The sequence below is a fragment of the Copadichromis virginalis genome, linkage group LG3 (genome assembly GCF_057382275.1).
Source record: "Copadichromis virginalis isolate Kocher_CV1m ecotype Utaka linkage group LG3, C_Virginalis_male_GT1.1, whole genome shotgun sequence".
Lineage (NCBI taxonomy): Eukaryota > Metazoa > Chordata > Actinopteri > Cichliformes > Cichlidae > Copadichromis > Copadichromis virginalis.
Window position 1 is genome coordinate 46,310,064 of NC_140620.1, and position 20,580 is coordinate 46,330,643.

Sequence of the window (20,580 nt, forward strand, 5' to 3'; positions counted from 1 at the left end):
GACAGTATATGGAGGAAAGATATACTTTACTGCAACAATTTGCTGTAGCAGAAAACAAGTTTACCCTCAAAGTTGAAACTAACGTTCTTTTCTTGGCGTTTGCAAACATATTTTTATCCCCCAGGATGTTCACAATGTATGTAACCACTCAAATGCAAGCATCGGGGGATTTGCTAAAGGCACCTCTATTCTTTACATTCAACACTAAGCCTAAACAGAGATAAGAAAGTCAAATAAATAAACAACAGCTATGACCTTGGCAGAGAGCAGCCCATCCATCTGGCAGAGGAATGCAAAAAGCAGCGAGACCTAATTTGAGATCGATACATGAAATAACATATCTCCTCCTGACTGGGTGTTCATCAAGGAGATCTAAGAGGTTCTTTGTCGAAGAAGATAAAACGCCGGACAATTTCCCCCCTTGTGTTTGCGCTATGTGCCCATAAATCATTTTCAAATGGTTTTTAAAGGTGGTATTGTCTGCGCTGTGCTTATCTGACCCATATCCCTAGACGTGCTTATTCCCACAGCGTGGCTTCATTCATAATGCTGCGAATCACAATGAAAGCAGACAAGCAGAGGATGTATGGCTCAAACAGCTGGGGAAGACATTTTTCAAGAGATGATATTCCTGTGGTTTTGAGATACTGTAGGAGTTCTGTCGTGAGCAATCGACTACATTAAACCTTTGCCTGTTTTAAACACAGCGTCGATAAATTCTTCTGGACTTAAAACAATGTACTCCAATTACACTACATGAGGTAAGCGGTACCTGGCCACGCCGCCACACCGATACATTTATCCTGGAAAAATCTATGGGTGCCTGCGGTTATCTCTTAGAGGCACGTGGTGGAAGTATTGACTCAGACAGCGCTTCAAGCGTACAAGGCAGGCTGGGATTGATGCAATCCACAGGGAGTTGGACAGTCCTGAGGGAAAGAAAATCTCCCATTGGTCTCAAGACAAAACTAGGGCACCAAGTCTATAACACTGCAGCGCTGCTTTCCCACTCTGCTACTCTTATTTTTTTTCCCTTCTTCCCATTTTCTCCCCTGGAAAAATGGTGCTATGCCCAAAAGGGATCTAGATTCACCCAGTGCTTGAAAAGAGAAAACAGACTGAAAGCCGGAAGCTTTACTTTTGAGCGACACTGTTTAAATATCGCCGCCGCCGCAGAGGAGCCTGAAAGTGATGAGGCGCAGCTTTGAAATCGCAGAAGCTGCGAGAGGAGAAGGCTGGATAGAGCTGTCATGTGCAGGATCTGCCGTTTCTGTTGAACTGGAGCACGTCGGGGCACTGTCATATCTGCGCTAGCTAGTTTGTGAAGAGTCTGTTCCGGGGAGATATCAGCTCTGAACTGGGGGAGACATGGAAACCTGGAGAGCTGTAACATGTGAGTTGATTGATGTTGACCCGTCAGACTCTTATCGGCGGCGAAATCGGGTCAGATTAGCAGAATTATCTCGGACCTCCGTCCCCATCGAGTCTCAGAGAAACACGCTGCTCCTAATGCCTCAATCGAGCGAAATGGGCAGTAAATCCGTCCCTTTACACCGGCCCGTGGGCAAAGCGCTGTCCATTAAATTATCGGGAATGGCGCCCTTTATGAGTAATACGCTCCGCTAACGTCGCATCAATAAATAAAGAGAATGCAGACACAACAAAATGACCACAGTGACTTTCTTGGAGGAGAGACGCGCTCGTGAAAAATACAAATTGATGATGAATGTCGGCGATAATGAAATCACGATGCAAATGAGGCCGCCTCGTTAGGAGACAGGAAACATCCCATGCCATCACGGAGCGGGCGCCAGAAGATCAAGCAGGCAGGCGTGTCGGAGGGGGCAGACCGCGCAGAGGCAAGAGTCTTTGAGACGACATTACGCTGCGTCTGAAGTGGCAGATCGGGGATGTGGGAGACATTCTGATGAAGCGTCAGATGCAAACGCAGCTCGGCACCGCACCGTGCTCTTGTGTCTGTTGACAAGGGATGACTGATCAGCACGAGGCTAAAAATACGTGGTGAGGTGGGAAAAAACCAAATGAGAGAGCGGGCGATGCGTGGGAATCGTGCAAATAACAATTAAGGCTGCAAATGTGTTTGGACGTATTCAGATCAGAGAACAAACGAGAAAGATGTCAGAAAAGTAGAGAAATCGTTTAAAAAACTTGAGGTTGTTCTGTCTGAGTCCTGGCTGTTTGCACACATTGCGTATTCAGATATTTTCTTTTTTACGTAATTGATTTAAATTCTAATAAAACAGTACAATGACTGACAGTCTGTCTCTCTCCAAACCGAGCTCTGCATTTCTTATTTAGCTCGTTTTTGGTGTCTTTGTCTTTTCATTCCACTGAGACTGGAGCAGCTTGCAGTTAAAATGAACACTTGCTGAAAGATGGATGAGCAAAGTTCTCTGAAGACCCAATTCTCAGCAAACGATTTAACATTAAAAAGAATAGGCAAAATAATTCCTTTGAAAAATCCTCGAGAGGATAAAGGAAATATATTAAAAGTTATACCAGGTGGGCACACACCCCACCCACGCGCATGAAAGCCTTTGCTTTGGAGAAAAAAATGGAAAAACACTGAGCGTTTATCTATGATTCAAGTCAATTAGCCATCCGCAGCTATAGCTTCTGCATAAATATCATTTTTATGGAGCCTGAAAGTCTGCGCCTGCTGTTTCACAGGAAGTGTGCCGCCTGTCGCGTTAAAAATGTGCATGCATGCATGTGTGTCTCCTACTTTTCCGTCTGCACAGACTCTGTATGCGTGTGTGAGCGTGTGAGCGTGTGGTGAGGGTGACACTTACATCATCATCGAAGAGCTCCATGATAAAGGTGGCCACGCTGCTGTTAATACCAATGAAGAGGTTGATGCAGGTCAGCACCACGTAAGCTGTGCTGGGCACGCTGAAGATGAAGGAGAACGGGTACATCATGGGCGTGATAGCCCAGCTTAAAAAAAAAAAACACAAAACAAAGTAAAACAGTGTTACAAAATATAAAATATAGAAATTAAAATAACAAAGGTGATCTCCAGTGCGATCCATGCTCGTTAAACTCTCCGAGGGCAATTTGTATAACGGCAAATATCATGCTAGCAGCTACTGAATCCTTGCTATTTTCGATTCACAAATGCGGATTACCAGGTCAGCTGTGCCATTTGATGGCCTCCTCTGATCATTTGCATTTTCAGTAAGTGACCCATGAAAGCACTGCCAACTGAATGCTGCCCACGCTCGGCAGTCAGCGGTTCAAGCTCGGTATCACAAGCAGATCAAGTGAGGCACTGGTGTTGTGGTGCCACGGTGCAAACCCCTGTCATATAACCAGACCTTTGAATGTAATTTGAAAGTAACACGTTTTGATCTCATTACATTTACTCAAGTGCTGGAGTTTCAGTTTGACCTACTTCAGAGGCGTGTGTGTAACTTTCTGATTCAGTTCTTTTTAGATTAGGAATCTTTGGAAACAGACTGCAGCCTCACTCTGAGAAGCACACAGACCTGTTTGTACGAGCTAAGCTACACAGCATGTCTCCTTCACTATGTGCCATAGCTGTATCTGATATCCCTGCGGTGGTGTTCTTCCTGGATCATCAAAACCAATGTTGGTCCAGTTGCAACATTGCAAGTGACCAATCATCATCAATGTTACGATGTCATAGGTTTGCAGGGTGGAAAAAGCCGACCGATGTGGTTAGGGTCAGGGTTGGGGATTAGGACGTGATCATAGTTAGGCTTAGGGTTTGGTGTGTGTCACTTCCAATGACTAGTATTACTAACTTATTTGTGTGCACTGGTGCATCTTTCAATGGACGTAGTATAAGTATTACACAAAGTACAAACTATTGCAAAAAATGTATAAAATACGTTGTAATAAACGCACTGGATTGAATTGGAGATATGAATTAAAGATTAGTGGCATAAACGTCAGTTCTTCGATTACTCTGGCTTTGTGGGGCTTTTTGACACTGTCGCAGATAACTATTTACCCCTCGGACACCTAAAAGGAGAAACCCTTGTCCCCTTTTTCTGAACTGAATGGTTTCTGTCATACTTCAAGCCGGCTTTTAGGACAAAATGACTGGTTATGCAACAAAAGGGTAGTCTTTACCTGTACAGGTTACTACCTGCTAGAACCTGTTCAAATGGTCATCATACCACATATTTACTGACATTTCGTGAGGTGTCAAAACTCTTCATTAAGTGTATGGGGGAGGGGAAGTTGCTAAATGTCATCTTCATTTGGGAAAGTCTTAATAGTTCAAATGAACAAAGGAAGTGTAAGCAGCGTGGAAGTGAGCTAATGCTTCTTAGCTGGTGATTCTGAGGTAGTGCCAGATCACTTTTAAAGTTCTCCTACAGCGTGGAAAGGCTGGTTCAACAATGAATAACAACACAAACTTTGAAGGTAAACTTTAATCAAGTGTTAAAGTTGCACGTGTGAGTTGAACAGGTCTGTTGCTCCCTGTATTTTTTACCTCACAGAAAACAGGAGCTGCTGGTTTACTGAGTAATTTTTGCGTGATGGATTTTTATCCCTTTAACAAAAAAGTCACACGGTAACACTAACTAATTTACCGAAGCAGCAGCAGTGGACAAACAAACTTTGAACTACTGGTAAACTACTGGTTTTGTTCATTGAGTGTGGTGGAGTGAAACAGCTTCACTTCCTCATCAGAAAGGTGACATCAGGTAAACAATGTAAGCGGTCTAAATGGACATTATGCACCCTTTTTAGGCAGTTAAATGGATTTTTGATGACTCCATCCGCAGCTGAACATGGCTTTAATTTCTGTGGTTGATCTCTAAAATGTAATATAATGACACGTTTCAGCTGGAAACAGCTTATTTAACCTTGACTGACTGACTGAAGTGAGTAGCTTCTCATTTCTTAAACAACCACGTAAAAAGACACATCCTGTGGTCGTGGAAAAGATGTTCTCTGTTTCAGAAGGGTCAGATTTAATGGTCTGTATCAAGCAAACAACACAATTCAGAAGTTTACTCAAACTATTAAAATTGGGTTAAACTATTCAACACAGTACAAAAGGCTGAAGGGACTCAAAGAAGAAATGTGAAAATCATGACTGATCATGATCAGAGGTCAAATTAATAGTTGAACTCGCAGCTAAGTAAAAGCATTTATACACACACAATGTAAAGAGAACTCCAGGGATCAGGACTAAACAGTTGTCTGGCCTTAAGAAAACCACTTATCAGTTTGGCTACTTGGGGAAAAAAAACAATTCAGTTCACCAGGGATGTTTAAAGGTTGGACTGTGGAGCGATGGAGAACAGTCATGTGGTCTGATGAGTCCAGATTTACCCTGTTCCTGAGTGCCGGGCACATCAGGTTAAGAAGAGAGGCGGGTGAAGTGATGCATCATCACGCCTCGTGCTTACAGTAAAAGCCTGATCTCAGGTTGCTTCAACTGGTCAAGGTTCAGCAACATTATCTCCTCAAAAACGCAGTCAGCTAACTACCTGCATTTACTGATCGACCAGAGTTTCTCCATTAATGAATTTCTTCTTCTTTCCGACGGCGTGGACATGTTCCAAGATGATAATGCCAGGATTTATCGGGCTCAAATTGTGAAAGATGGGTTCAGTGAAAGTAAAACGTCCTTTTCACAGATGGATCGACCACCACAGCGGAGACCTCACCTTAACCCCACTGAGATCTTAATCCCTTTACGTTGTCACGGCAAACCTCTAACGTGCCGTCATCGGAGCTAAAGGTAGGGCAACAAAATATTACAGTGCGTACCAAGAACTTACAATTCAGCCAATACCTGCACTACTATGACAGCTTTCTATTGTGGATACCTGAAGTGTTCAGAAGTCAATCAATGAATATTAAAAGACAGCCCATCCCAGAAATCTGGGCACGCCATAATTCTCTGAGCTACTCTGAAATATGTCATTTACTCACCCATAAAAAATAAGCAAGAGGATCAAAGCCGGCAGGTTAGGAGGGGAAACATAGGCTTTTTGTTGGAAGGCGAGGAAGATCACAATCACGATGAAGCAGGGGACGATGTAGTTACACTGTAAACACAAACACACACGTCAAAATAAAGCACAGGCTTAAAAAAGTCACTCTTTAGGGTGGTTACGACTCCATTAAAGCGTTATGACTTTTTTTTTTTTTTTTTACGCCAACTGAAAGACTGTGTAATTATAAAATGTGTAGATGACTTTTTAATTAGCGAATGTATCCGGCTTTAGTTTTCTAATTAATCCAGTGAATAACAGCCATCTGATTCTCGTGTGTTTGAAGCAAGCGGTCGCTCAGTGACACGCTGAATTGGATGCATGTACAATGGCTCTATAAAATTTTGATCTAAGACTAATATTTATCCAACGATTGTTTAAATCCATTCAACTTCAAATCAAACCAGACAGCACGCTTTTTACTAGCCGACTTTTTTTCCCCCTACAGAAGTAAACAAACATAACTGATGATGCTATTATTATATAATCACCCTTCGGATTAATATCCCCCCTGGCGAATAAATGGAATACTGCAGATAATAGACATACAATGTATCAGGTTACAATGATACATGTTTATTACAGAAAAAGTTTAGACTGAAATATTAAAGAGCTTTCAGACTAGATTCACTGTAATATCCTTATTGTTGATAGAGCGTGCATGGTAATGCGGGGAGCTTCGGGCAAGAATCATTAGACAGGCTCCTTAGGTGCATTTGTCTTCCACCCAGACAGCATTTATCCACCATAATGATGAGTGTCCTGATGCAATTTCTTTACCAAAGGTACCTGATGAAATGTTTACTTCCATTATGCCTCGGGGAAACTGCCGGTAAGCCTGTTGAGTATAACCAGCAGGGGCAGCTGCTGTCGATAATTACGCCTCAGCCAATAACTGTCTCAGGTGAAGCTTTTCCCAGTAGCCAGCAGTGTCAAAGCTACATTGTCAATTACAGTGGATGGATATTTTTACATTTAGCCTTAGGTGGGCAAAAAAAGGCCCAAAGTAGTATATTACAAGGGTAGTATAAAATAAAGCAGGCGAAAACTGCTGGGGTGAATCACATTATAGCATATATTACACAGTATTTACCTGGCTTTAATGGGTCAGGTAACAGAGCCGAAGCTTCAGAAAGAGAGAATATTTGAGGCGCAGACACAGCTGTCAGATAAAGCTGGTACTTACCATGTCCCAGGCAAAATTGGCCAACCAGTAGACAGCTGGGTTTACTCCACTGACAAATTGCAGATGCTTGGCTTTGTTCACCCTCTCTTGGATTAGGAAGAGGACAAAGCTGGCAGGGATGAAGGACATGGCAAAGATAACGCAGATGGACACCACGACGTCAGTGGAGGTTGTGGCCCTGTAATTGAAGAGGACACAGCATAGAAAAAGTTGACTGGCGAGCTATTAGGGGTCTACCAGGGCAAAAGAAAGTGGATATTAAACTTTGTCCATGGGGCTAAATATAAAGTTTGATTCTGAGGTGATGTAGACTACGTTGGCTTTAAAAATATATGGAGCACACAAAGAAAATCATTAGAATTTACATTCTGTCTACTATCACAGGCTGTATATAAAAGATGGACACAGCTACCGTGACCCTTTAGTTTTAAACTCTTTTAGTTTCATGTTCATGTTGAGCTTAGGATTGTGACTGTCACCATCTTAGTGTTTTTAAAGAGACTTGATGATCTGACTGAGAAACTGAGGGACATAAAATAGGACTGTGTCGGCCTCCGCCTGCACAGGTCCGCAGACAGACCTCCTGAGATTATAGACAAGCAAGGGACTATAAACCTATCAGGAACATATACAGGGAGTGCAGAATTATTAGGCAAGTTGTATTTTTGAGGAATAATTTTATTATTGAACAACAACCATGTTCTCAATGAACCCAAAAAACTCATTAATATCAAAGCTGAATGTTTTTGGAAGTAGTTTTTAGTTTGTTTTTAGTTTTAGCTATTTTAGGGGGATATCTGTGTGTGCAGGTGACTATTACTGTGCATAATTATTAGGCAACTTAACAAAAAACAAATATATACCCATTTCAATTATTTATTTTTACCAGTGAAACCAATATAACATCTCCACATTCACAAATATACATTTCTGACATTCAAAAACAAAACAAAAACAAATCAGCGACCAATATAGCCACCTTTCTTTGCAAGGACACTCAAAAGCCTGCCATCCATGGATTCTGTCAGTGTTTTGATCTGTTCACCATCAACATTGCGTGCAGCAGCAACCACAGCCTCCCAGACACTGTTCAGAGAGGTGTACTGTTTTCCCTCCTTGTAAATCTCACATTTGATGATGGATCACAGGTTCTCAATGGGGTTCAGATCAGGTGAACAAGGAGGCCATGTCATTAGTTTTTCTTCTTTTATACCCTTTCTTGCCAGCCACACTGTGGAGTACTTGGACGCGTGTGATGGAGCATTGTCCTGCATGAAGATCATGTTTTTCTTGAAGGATGCAGACTTCTTCCTGTACCACTGCTTGAAGAAGGTGTCTTCCAGGAACTGGCAGTAGGACTGGGAGTTGAGCTTGACTCCATCCTCAACCCGAAAAGGCCCCACAAGCTCATCTTTGATGATACCAGCCCAAACCAGTACTCCACCTCCACCTTGCTGGCGTCTGAGTCGGACTGGAGCTCTCTGCCCTTTACCAATCCAGCCACGGGCCCATCCATCTGGCCCATCAAGACTCACTCTCATTTCATCAGTCCATAAAACCTTAGAAAAACCAGTCTTGAGATATTTCTTGGCCCAGTCTTGACGTTTCAGCTTGTGTGTCTTGTTCAGTGGTGGTCGTCTTTCAGCCTTTCTTACCTTGGCCATGTCTCTGAGTATTGCACACCTTGTGTTTTTGGGCACTCCAGTGATGTTGCAGCTCTGAAATATGGCCAAACTGGTGGCAAGTGGCATGTTGGCAGCTGCACGCTTGACTTTTCTCAGTTCATGGGCAGTTATTTTGCACCTTGGTTTTTCCACACGCTTCTTGCGACCCTGTTGACTATTTTGAATGAAACGCTTGATTGTTCGATGATCACGCTTCAGAAGCTTTGCAATTTTGAGACTGCTGCATCCCTCTGCAAGATATCTCACTATTTTTGACTTTTCTGAGCCTGTCAAGTCCTTCTTTTGACCCATTTTGCCAAAGGAAAGGACGTTGCCTAATAATTATGCACACCTGATATAGGGTGTTGATGTCATTAGACCACACCCCTTCTCATTACAGAGTTGCACATCACCTAATATGCTTAATTGGTAGTAGGCTTTCGAGCCTATACAGCTTGGAGTAAGACAACATGCATGAAGAGGATGATGTGGACAAAACACTCATTTGCCTAATAATTCTGCACTCCCTGTATACCGAGGTCACAGTCCAAAGGGTCGTTTTCTGACAGATTTCTATAGAACCCAAAATTATTTTGCATTGAGTGAAATCGCCCCCTGCTGGCCATTAGAAAGAATGTAGGTGTAATGCTGCAGTCACACTGGGGAAAAACAGATGTTGCCGTGCAGCAGAATGTCACGATCCCTGCTTTTGAAATGTCTGTGACCACTCGCAGTCAGTTGCCATCTTCAAAGCAACTTCCACTTATTTGCTAAACTGAGACAGACTGTGACAGTTTGGAGACAAGTTGCCTCCCACCAGGTGACCTGTGTAATCAGTGTTGCTGGCACAACCTCTGGACATCCCAACTACTTGCAATCTACCTCCGATGGCAACAAAAGTCAGTGCATTCACTGGGCAACCACAAATTTTCCCTAATCACAAGAAGGTTCCCATCCTATTTTTACTTCAGTGTAACTGAGGTGTTGGGTAGTTTCTGATTCACATCACGTTTTTGCTACGTCCATCTTTTATCAGTCTGTGGCACCTACTAGGTTTTCAAAGCTACGGAGTAAGTCCCCGGGGCCTGTAAGGTGCTTTGGATAAAATCATCCACATGAACTGCAGTATGAGAGATATAACACATATAATAACAGACTTTATGAAATACAGAACTGCAGTCCATGAACCTTCGGTTTTCCATCCTTATGAGGTATTCACTGTATTTTAATGTACTTCTTGGGGAATATGGGCGCACTTGGTTTTCTATTTTCATGAGAACGCACTATTTACTACCTCTAATATCATTCACAAGGCCATCACTGCTGTGACATCAGTGACAATAAAGAACAGCCGTGGAAGAGTCCGGACTGTCCTGTGGGAGAAATTCAGTCTTTTGTGTGTATAAAACCAGTTTTAAGAGTTTCTGTTAAAAATCAGCAGGTCTGTTATCAGGAAATGAGCCTGATGACACTTGAAACAATGTCAAAACAACTTTTGGCTCATTTCCTGTAATTAAGACATAATCAAATTTAACACTAGGCAACGATGCATTTAAACTAATTCCGCTACACCTGCAAAAATAAGTCAGATAACTAACGTTTCAATGTTCTTGTTAGTATTGATGTCTACATTAGCCTAGCTTTTACAGCACTGACTGATTGCTGTTTGTACCTGATAGAATTTAAAAAAAAGAAGCTTTTAAATGTCACCGGCCTTCTGAAACTACGACACGTTTAGGGCTCCTTTTTGTCTCTTTCCAGCTTGTCCAACAGCACATCCTAAAATCTTAGAAGACTTATTCATCCGCAACAATATCCGTGTCACACACAAATCTCTCAAATTTCCCCTGCCGTGCGTCTTTATTTATGCCACGCTACCTTTGGAAGTGTCCTTTACTGCGTCTGCTCATTTAGCATTGGATAAAACTGCGATCTGTGACTCTGACCACCCCAACTGCCCCCACAACCCTCCCAAATCCTCACCCCTTGCCTCCTGATAATCTTTCACGAGTCTTCCCGCTGCTTAATTAGCATATGAAATAAGTTACCCTGCGTGGCTACATGTCCATATTTATCATCGCCAACCAGGCGCAATTAGAACACATAAATATGAAATCATTAACAGCAGTGCGTGCCAGCCCACATTTCTAGCAGTTTTCAAGGGCTGCGTGCTCTGTTTGGGTGGGGAGGTAATGTAGGGGACAAAGCTGTGAATGATCGCAGGCTGAATGCTTGAAGGTGGTTAATTGCTGTGAAAAGAGGACAAGCAATCTGCTAATTAACTACTAATGCAAGTGCAGGGAAGATGTGCAGTGGGAGTAAAGCTTTATAGTTTGTGTTGCCTTCCTTAAGTTTTCATTATTATTATTATTTTATTTAGAGTGGCTGCAGGGGATTGTTATGCTGAAAAGATGCTAAAAACACAAGATAACAAATTGGCTGTACAACACTCCGGTCATTATTTCTATTATAAAGCAACATGCAGGTAGAGAGCTCCAGAGACAATCATAGGGTAAGCTGTGTGATGTGCACGTTATCAATAGAATAGAATAGAATAGAATAGAATTCAACTTTATTGTCATTGCACATGCACAGGTACAGGGCAACGAAATGCAGTTTGCATCCATCCAGAAGTGCTTTAGTGATATAGATATATTACAATATATATTAGCAATAATATAGATATGTGAGTATATTACAGAAATGGGTCTATTATGGTATGTTATAATGTACACGGTATGAAGTATGTTGTGAATATTCTATAACTATAAGTATGTACAGGCTGTAGTGAGTACAAGCTATGTACAGGATATGAACAGGATATAAATATGAAAAACTATACAGAATATGAAATAAATAACTTTACAGAATCTGGGATATACAGCTATACAGAAATGGGAACAATAGTATACTTTTGCACAGCAGCAAGAACAGAAAGTGTCATAATTCGTTGATTGCAAATAAATTACACATCAAATTCAAAAGCGCGGCAAGATGAGACATTTTTGTCAGTTGCCAAATTGATGTTCCCCAGCAATTGAGAAGCAATGCATATCTCTCAATAATGAAACGGTGCCAACGCTGACATTTCGGGAGGCTCCATTTCTGTGCCGATGCGAGATAAAGCACGGAGACCTTGTGGGAATGAAGTGGTAATTTCTGTGGGTGTAAGCGTCGACTTTCTTTCCACCTGCGCAGCCCTTCACAATTTTGTGGCTCATGACATCGCTTGCATTGAAATAGGCTGTGAAGTACACTAGAGGGGAGTGTCACTTCAAATTAGACGGTGCAGTGAAATACTGGTGTCCAAAAGCTAGCAAGGGAGCAAGTCAATGGGGATGAATTATTATCGAAATTGCAGGTTTAGCTGCGGTCTCACCATAACATTGTGGAAGTGTCAGTGACAGGGATTCATTTAAGGCCGAGGTTGGTGCATTTCAGAATATTTTGACAGGATGGGCGGGATACTTTTTTTGGCCTTTGGTGACTGTGGCTTTTTTGGCTCGCTGCAATTAACTGGTCTTTCTCCGAGTTTTTCTTTGGACATTGCCATTGGCTTCTTTTTCACTCATATTCAGTCCTTGTACTTGACCATTTTCAGGGCAGAAAACATTTGTTGTTCAACATTTGTTCACATTTCTGTAGCTGAGATTATGAAAAATTACAAAGATAACACACTTGACAGGCCCAAAATTGTATTTTTGCACCAACTAGGCTATTCCTAAAAAGTGTGGAAATAGGACAAGTGGAGGACAAAAAGAGGAAGTGGAAAATCTAAAAACTACTTACAGCAGATGTGCAGTATCTAAAAGCAATGTCCTTAAGAAACAGTGAAAAAAATATACAGCAAAGACCAGACACAGGACCTAAGAGACATCAGCTGATTCATCTACTGTTCAACAGAAATGGGCTTATTGGAAGGAAAGCTGTGAAGAAGTTGTGCGTAAGGAAGGGAAACAGGGAGAAATGTGCTGTATTGCATGTGTAAGAGGGGTGGCTCAAGAGTTTTGCACAGTACTGTAACTGTAAAGTCTAAACCCCCCTTAAAAACCGCTCTGAGTTAAAAAAGAGGTGTGCTTTTGGCTACCAAATGAACATAAGTACAATATTTACTCGCTTCAGTTCGATTTTAATGTGCACAACTCTCTGTCTGCTAGCTTACCGATGCTACATGCTGCCACTTTATAAGATCTGTTTACAGTTTGTAAATATAAAAAAAACTTTCGTATCGCACGCTGCCATCTGATCCATAGTCATAAAATATACATTTCGATAAGTGGAGCTTCAAATTGTGCTGAGTCAGGTGCTCTAGAAGCCATGGCCCTTTCCCCTCCTACAATGTCCGCTCTTATTCAGCGGTGAAGGAGTGTCCGAGGCAATCTGAAAATCTCAGTTCATAAATTGCAGTCTTCACGCTCTGCACGGGCTGCTAGAGAGAGCAGAAGAGGCTCATCCTGAACCTACAGGATATCGTAATTATCCCTAACCCCGGCGCTGTCTTCCCCTCTCTAACTCAGGCCTGTCGTCAGCACCTGATCACCACATAAACACCTGACCGAGGGAGAGAGCTGGAGCAGCGGGGGGAAAGTGGAATGGAAATGCAGTTACTGAGCTGTGGTCGTGGCACTGTATGATGATGTGCTGCAGAGGGACGTAATCTAACTACTTTACAGTAGATGTGCCGCTCACACTGAGGACCGCAAACGGGAAATTGATGACGTTACGGGATACAATCCAGCTCAAAGACACTAGCTGTGAACACAACACAGAGCCGTACACAGAAAGCAATTATATCCGAATGGTATGAGCCAATATATTATGATTTAGCACGTCATTAATCTCCAGCTCTCATAGAAATCCGCCCTAAGATAAAGCATGCGGGGAGGGAATGGTACACCCTCGTGAGGAACTCCCATGGGCCTCCAAATCTACGCACACTCGAAGCGATCCCTCATTTATCTGTCTGTCTGTTCTCTGCTGTCTACTTTATTGTCTCCCACTCATCTGCTTTCCCTCAGTCTATGCTGTTTTTCTTCCCCCTCACTTCATTCCTCTCTCCCTCTCTCTCTTTGCCTTATCTGTCGCGGTTCCCCGGTCACCATCAGTCTCTTTCTTCTGCATCTCATAATGCAGTGTCAGAAAATTAAAAAGCGGCTCTTTCAAACACGAGAAAATGCATCGTCGTAGCTGCGCGCGTCAAAAGGCTGGGAGAAAACTGCAGGCTAGGGGCTTTTCTCCCAGTATACCGTTAGTAGCTTGTGCTTGAAGTCAAACCAAGGCTCAGGCTCACATCCACATCTAAAGGTAATGTGGAGTCACAGTTTTACTCCATGTGCGTGAGTTGTTGATTTTATTTTTTTGGACTTGAACATGCAAACTCTACAAAGTTCAGCAAGTTCAAATGCAGAACATTTTTACTCTTCTTGTGAGGTACTAACACTACACTACCTTTCTGGACAGTTATACTAACCAAATGATGTACTATTCAGTATTTGAGAAGCCCTGTTCCTAATATGGACCCAAACAAAAACCTAATAGAGGTTAAGAAGAAAGCTTTAACCCCTGTTTTTTTGCCCGATGACTCACATGGCCGCACTGGCGAGCTGCTCTTTGCTGAGGTTGAGGGGGTGATTGGTGACGGAGATGCCGTACTGGCGCGGGTCCTGTCCCGCTGGCAGATTTCCTCTCAGGATGCCGTTGTTGGCCACGCTAAAGAAGGACGCCACGGCGTGCCGCAGCTGGTTGTAGAACCACACCTGCAGTAGAACAGACAATTGGTACAGAGAACAGCATGTAGAGGGGTTTGCATTTGCTTCCCATGTCTCCTAGCAACTACATCAGGTAAGACTCGTGGACAAATAATAGGAAAAATAAAATAAAACAGGCAGGTTATGAAGGGAGAGATAACCGAGAGATGACGTGGAGAAGTGAAGATTCAATTCTAATCTTTACTTTTTTTAAAACTGTGGAACAGGTCAGTGATGAAGGATGTGCCCTCTTAATTCTGAGGTGGCTTTCTTTGGAAAAGGGAGAAATTAACTACCCAGTGAGGTAGTGAATAAAAGATCAGGGCAGAATCTGTCTGCTGGGTGTGTTTTAGCATCAACGTGACACCAACAAAAGTACCAGAAAGCAAACACAGTGTGAACACTTTAGCGTAACAGAAGAAAGGGCAAATATCACCACTGTAAAGAGTTGTCTGTGTCATTTACGGATTTACTACTATCCGGATCTCATTAGCGGGGCGTCAATTAATGCTGCTTATCCAAGCTGCTGATGTGGCTCGCTTTAGAAGCGTGAGTAAAAAGACAAAAAACGGCTTTTTATTCTTTCAGTCAATAAAAAGAGCAAAACAAAAAGGTCCCAAAGGGATGTGAGTCATAATCTCTGGGCTGACTATCATGAGCTCTGCTACAGCCTCCTAATGCAGCGAGTATAGTGCTGTGCAAATGTTTTTAGCCACCCATCATTTCTTTATATTTTCATAGAAAATTGGAACATTTAGCAGGAAATTTATTGAAATGTGAAAACACACATTGAAAGTCAATATCTGGCATGACTGCCTTTATTCTTTGACACAGTCTGAACTCTCTGAGGCAGCTTTCTTGTCATTTCTTGAAGTAATCTTCAAGAATAGATCTCCGGGCTTCTTGAAGCACATCCAAAGCTCTTCTTTGGATGTTGGCAGGTCTGCTTTTACGGCATTAGCACTGTGTGTGTGTGGGATCATGCTATTGTCAAGCCATTTCCAATCAACGACAGATGGTCATTTCCAGATGGTGTTGCATTGCGGATCAAATCTGATGGTACTTTCATATTTCCATCGATTTTGACTAGATCCCCAACATCACTGATTAAAATGCATCCCAAATCATGACAGAGCCTCCACCGTGTTTTACAGATGGCTGTAGACACTCACTGTTTTATCTCTGTATCACTGACTTTCAGCGCAGATCTTGTAAAAGTTGTTTGTTTTTTTGCAATTTCTTTCATATATTGGACTAAAGAAATTGAAAGAATATGTTTGTTTGTTTTACAGGCTTCTAGTAAAACAGTATATAAAGTCACAACACTGATTCCTTCCTTCAGTTAGGTGCATTTTTGATGCTTGAATGATTCATAGGTCAGTGTTAAGTGGCTTAAACCAATAATGGTCAGATAAGACTGGACTTACAGTGAGTGAAAAAGCAGCCAATGTCTAAAAAGAAAAAACCTTCAAAAAGTTGGGAGGACTATTGTTTTAAGAGAACTATAAGGGGGTGGCTCAAGACTTTTGCACAGTACTGTAAGTCTCTAGAATAAAGTGGTTACCTCTCACCGGCCTGTCAGTGCATCACAGGGCACCTTGTGTACGACTCTGGCATCTGAACTCAGTAGTCTAATAAGCACATTGATGAGACAGTGTTGGTCCTTCAGATCTTTGTGCAGCACGCGTGCACAGTGAGATGTACGGTACATTATTGCTACTGATGCACATTCCCAACGCTATTTCCTGTCCTGTATTTCTGAGCGTGCCTTCTGTTTCTACTGTAAGTGATTCCCTGAGTTTGAGGCTGCTTGTAGAAGAAAAAGAATGGATGAAAGAGAGTTGGAGTGAGAGGGAGAGCTCCCTGCTGATAGTGCAGCGCTAATTAAGAGTGGATGGTGTTTGAGTGTCAGCCCAACATAGCACCGCATCACAGAGGAGGACGTGGAGAAATCTGAAAGACACACACACACACACACACACACACACACACACACACACACACACACACACACACACACACGTTTCTTTCTGTCTGCTTGCTGCTGTGTTCTCCTTTCTTCTTCTTGTATCTCACAAGAGGAGATCGACAAAAATAGATATTATTTTCTGTTTTGTTTTTTTTGTTTTTTGTTTTTTTCCTCCCATCCAGCAGTTTCTGAAAGGTCTACAGCTAAAATACCATTTGATGTATGCAAGATAACAGATCGTAAGCTAAGCCTGTCTGCTAAATACATGAGGGTGATAGAGCAAAAAATATGTAAGATATGATGGCAAGCCACATTTCCACTTCTGAAACTACTTTAAGCATCAAAGTGCTTCTGGAGGAGAAGCAAATTTTCTTCCCTCAGAATGAGAAATATAAGTGTGAGACACTTTTATAGGACAGCTTCGGCAGTATTTCAGCATTACTTACTTCAAGACTCCTTTTTAATTCTTTAGCAGATGGAAAATGGAAACACAAATTCATTTATTGCCGCTTGGAAAGCTCAAGTTTGGGTTAGCAGGTTTTTTTGTGGGTTTTTTTATGTTTAGCACAGCAGAACAGAAAGGCTTCAGAATAGCAACAAGTGATCACATTTTTTTCTTTAGTTTAGTTAGAGACTAAATCACCAGGATGTAGCTGCTAAATTATTTATAGCACTGTCTGCTTTTGATTTAAATTCAGTTATACAGGTCTTAACCCACAATGAGGCTCATTATGCAGTTAAAGCATCACAATTCTATATCAAGCATTTGGCTTGAGTGAGATAGATGAGTTGGTGGCCTTGTGTTTGGGTATTCGCTGCCTCTGTAGCCTGTTTTTGCACCGCACGAGGCTGATTTCACCTCTGCGGTCGCTAAACGTTCATCCCGTGTTCAGTGTAATGTACATTCACAACAATACCTTGACGTTGTCCCTGGTTCCCAGGTTCTTGAGCAGCGTCTCAGCGCTTTGGTAGAGCTGATCAGTCACGTTATCCTAATGAAGAGGAAAACAAGAAATAAGAAATGAGTTGGGAAACTTAATTGGACACACTCGGAAGACCACCGCTGCTCTTTGAAATGCAAAAACATGAGGGAGAAGGGAGAGAGAGACATGAGAATCAGGATTTCCAGGGAGCCTTTTGGGGGTGTGCTGAACCATTTATTTTCCTCCGACTTGAGGGGTGGCGGTGGAGGGGGTGGGGTTAAGGTTGGGGGTGTCCCCTTGTTATTCTTGTTACTTTTTTTCCCCCCCTCTTTTCGACATTACTGCTTTATTAAATTATGTAAAATAATTGTAAAAGATGGCAGGGGGTGGGCATGACACAAAGATTCACAGTTCACGCAAGCAGCCTACATACCAAATGAACCAATCGGCTTTAAGGGGGTGGGAGAGGGTTTAGTCGCAAATAAAACACAAGCACAGGGATGATTTTCAGAGTGTCAGCCGGGCTTTGTGGTGAGGTGATGAAAATGGGAGGGAGGGAGAGCGATGGTAGCCCGGACAGGTTGCATTAAAATCTCCTCTGCTGCACTCATGTTTCATGTGAAATGAGCCTTGGGATGAGGGCTCGAGATGACAGGCGTGCCATTCCCAAAGTGTCGTGTTGATACCATGCTGTTCGGCCCCGGCCATAAGACTACTGAGCACATTACATGTGTGATATAAATGCAAATGGACCTCCTGTTGGACTTCTGCCTTCATCAGAGGGGCTGTGGAAGAGGAGGGGCAGCGAACGTGGCACGGAGTGAGGAGGAGAGGTTTACGGAGGCAAAGTGAAGGTGACAACTGGAGAGCGAGGGGCGGGGCGGCGGGGAAAAATAAGAGGAGAAAAATCAAGAAAGACATCCCGAGAATGCAGGAAGGTGCTCAGGTGTGAGTGGCTGTCTGCAGCGAAACAGAGAGAGTGGGAGTGGGAAGGGGGGGGGGGGGGAGAGAGAAAAGAGATCTCTCCAGCCGCTCGGCTCAGACGGTTACCTGAGGACAACGGGCCGAGGAGATCATACTGTGCCTCTTTCTTTTTTTTTCTCTCTGTTCAAAACTCATCCAATTGTTTAGCACCTTGTGGCTGGCTTTAGAAACATCTGGAAACATCTGCGCCTAAACACAGTGTTTACACATCATTTCAGCAATGCACCCTGAAATAAGAGGAGAGCGCTAAATAACATCCCCCTCTGTTCCAGCTCATTACTTATTCGTACTCGAGGCGGAGAACAAGTCTTCTGCTTTCGTCCTAAAGCAGCAGCACGGGCGACCTCTGCCCGTGTTTCCTGTTTTCCCTTCACTCGGGTTTGAGTTGTGCCAAGTGGCTCCAAATAGGAAGCCGTCCTGAGGATTAGCCGTCGCTGAGGACGGGATGAGAAGTGTGCCTGCCAGCGGCTGGCCACGTCTAATCCTTGACAAACTCTCCCCCGCTCAAGGACAATGACAAGGCTGGTTTGGCCAGAGGACCCCATCGGTGCAGTGGCTCACGACGCGGCAATAAAGCCACTCGAGTGTGCGGCGACTTTTTCCAAAATCGGCCCGCGTAGTTCAGCGGTCAAACGGCCTGTGTGGCAAGTGTGTTAATATGTGTGTGTTCCAGGAATCTGCCGGGGAGAAGTTTACAGTTTATTAAATTAAGGGGCTTGTTCCTGTGAATAATTTAAATAATAAAAATGGGTTACGCAAGCATTTCGGGGAGCTGCGTATCATTAACGCTATCTACATGAAACAGTGGCTCCTCTGAGGCGGGGGGAGGGTGGGGGTTCTTAATTATACACTTCCCACCGCACAGCCTCTCTTGTTCTTTCCATTCCCACCGCCTCCTGCTTCTCAGAGCTCCATTTTCTACCTGCTAGACATAGAAAATGCAATGAAACAGAAATTTCAAAGCCCACTTCCCAGTTGGCGCAGGTGGCTGCGAGTGCAAAAACACGTTACTTCCAGTTAAGAGTCTCACGTCGCAACGTCTGCAGAGCAGCAGCAGGGGCAGCAGAATTGAAGCAGACATTTCCCAAGGACAGTGTAGCACTTTAATAACAAGGAATGCAGAGCTGGGACGGCTAATGCCCGGCCATTAGAGTTACATCATCGCTGCTGCACAAATTAAAGTCACATTAGCGTCGAGGTTCTGGGGAGAGAAGAGGAGAGAGCCTCGGTGAGGGATGAGACCGGAGACCCCCGGGGGCAAAGCGACGGTGTAGTTTGAACGTCCAAAATTTAAAATGTTAACGACAGACTCTGAGGGAGCGAGACAGAGGGAGAGGCACGGGGAGGTGACAAGTGAGTGGGCATGAATTTTAAGAAAACACTACACATTCCTAAGAGTTTGAATCCTGATGCAGGCACTGAGCAGACTGAATGGAAGAAGTTAAAGAATACAGAAAAGAAAACCCTGAAACTGAATGAACTTCATTAATAAGAAGGTTAAGTAATGCGGTATGGGGAGCGGATTTGCCGGATTGTGCGATCTTGTGCACAAGATTTTTCGATTTATTCACAGCGGCGCTCAGACAATAGCAGCTTGTTGCCATGGACACTCAACAAAATGGATCTGAAGGAATTAAACCTCCTCCTTCCTTTTGAATTCGCTCAATTGTTCGAGAAATCAGCGGAGTCCAAAAGTCCACCGCGAGTGACATCACCGGTATCCAAGATACAAAGCTGTCTGAATAAAGAACTCAACGCTCCAATTAGGAGCGGCGCAGTCAAAATAAAAGCGGCGAGCCGCAGCCTTGACAGGAGGGAGAGCAGCCTCTTCACTCACAAAACTGCTACAAACATTTAGCGCTGGGTCGTAACACGACGCTGATGATGGCTTGCGGTTTATTTATTTGTCATTTCTATAGATGAATGAGCACCGAAGCAATGTTTATACAAAGACGGCTGTGGCACTTTTTACACTGATAAAGGTTCAAGGAGAACCTGGAAGCAGTGTTGGGAGTAGCTTTGAAGCGTTTTAGTTATAAATCAACCTGCTGGACATGTTAAATATCCTGATTATGACAGTAGATTAAAAAGTAGAAATTTAGAAG

General features: G+C 43.1%; 1 protein-coding gene across 1 annotated transcript in view; it reads right to left on the reverse strand.

Annotated features, from left to right (window-relative positions):
- LOC146715018 (phospholipid-transporting ATPase ABCA1) overlaps positions 1-20,580 on the reverse strand; it is a 189,536-nt gene that overhangs the window by 44,166 nt on the left and 124,790 nt on the right. The window contains exons 35-39 of the mRNA XM_085451370.1: positions 17,486-17,560; positions 14,439-14,608; positions 7,189-7,366; positions 5,941-6,056; positions 2,814-2,958 (exon numbers count right to left, since the gene is read on the reverse strand). Coding sequence (XP_085307496.1) covers positions 2,814-2,958; positions 5,941-6,056; positions 7,189-7,366; positions 14,439-14,608; positions 17,486-17,560 — 684 coding nt within the window. The remainder of the gene's footprint in view (positions 1-2,813; positions 2,959-5,940; positions 6,057-7,188; positions 7,367-14,438; positions 14,609-17,485; positions 17,561-20,580) is intronic.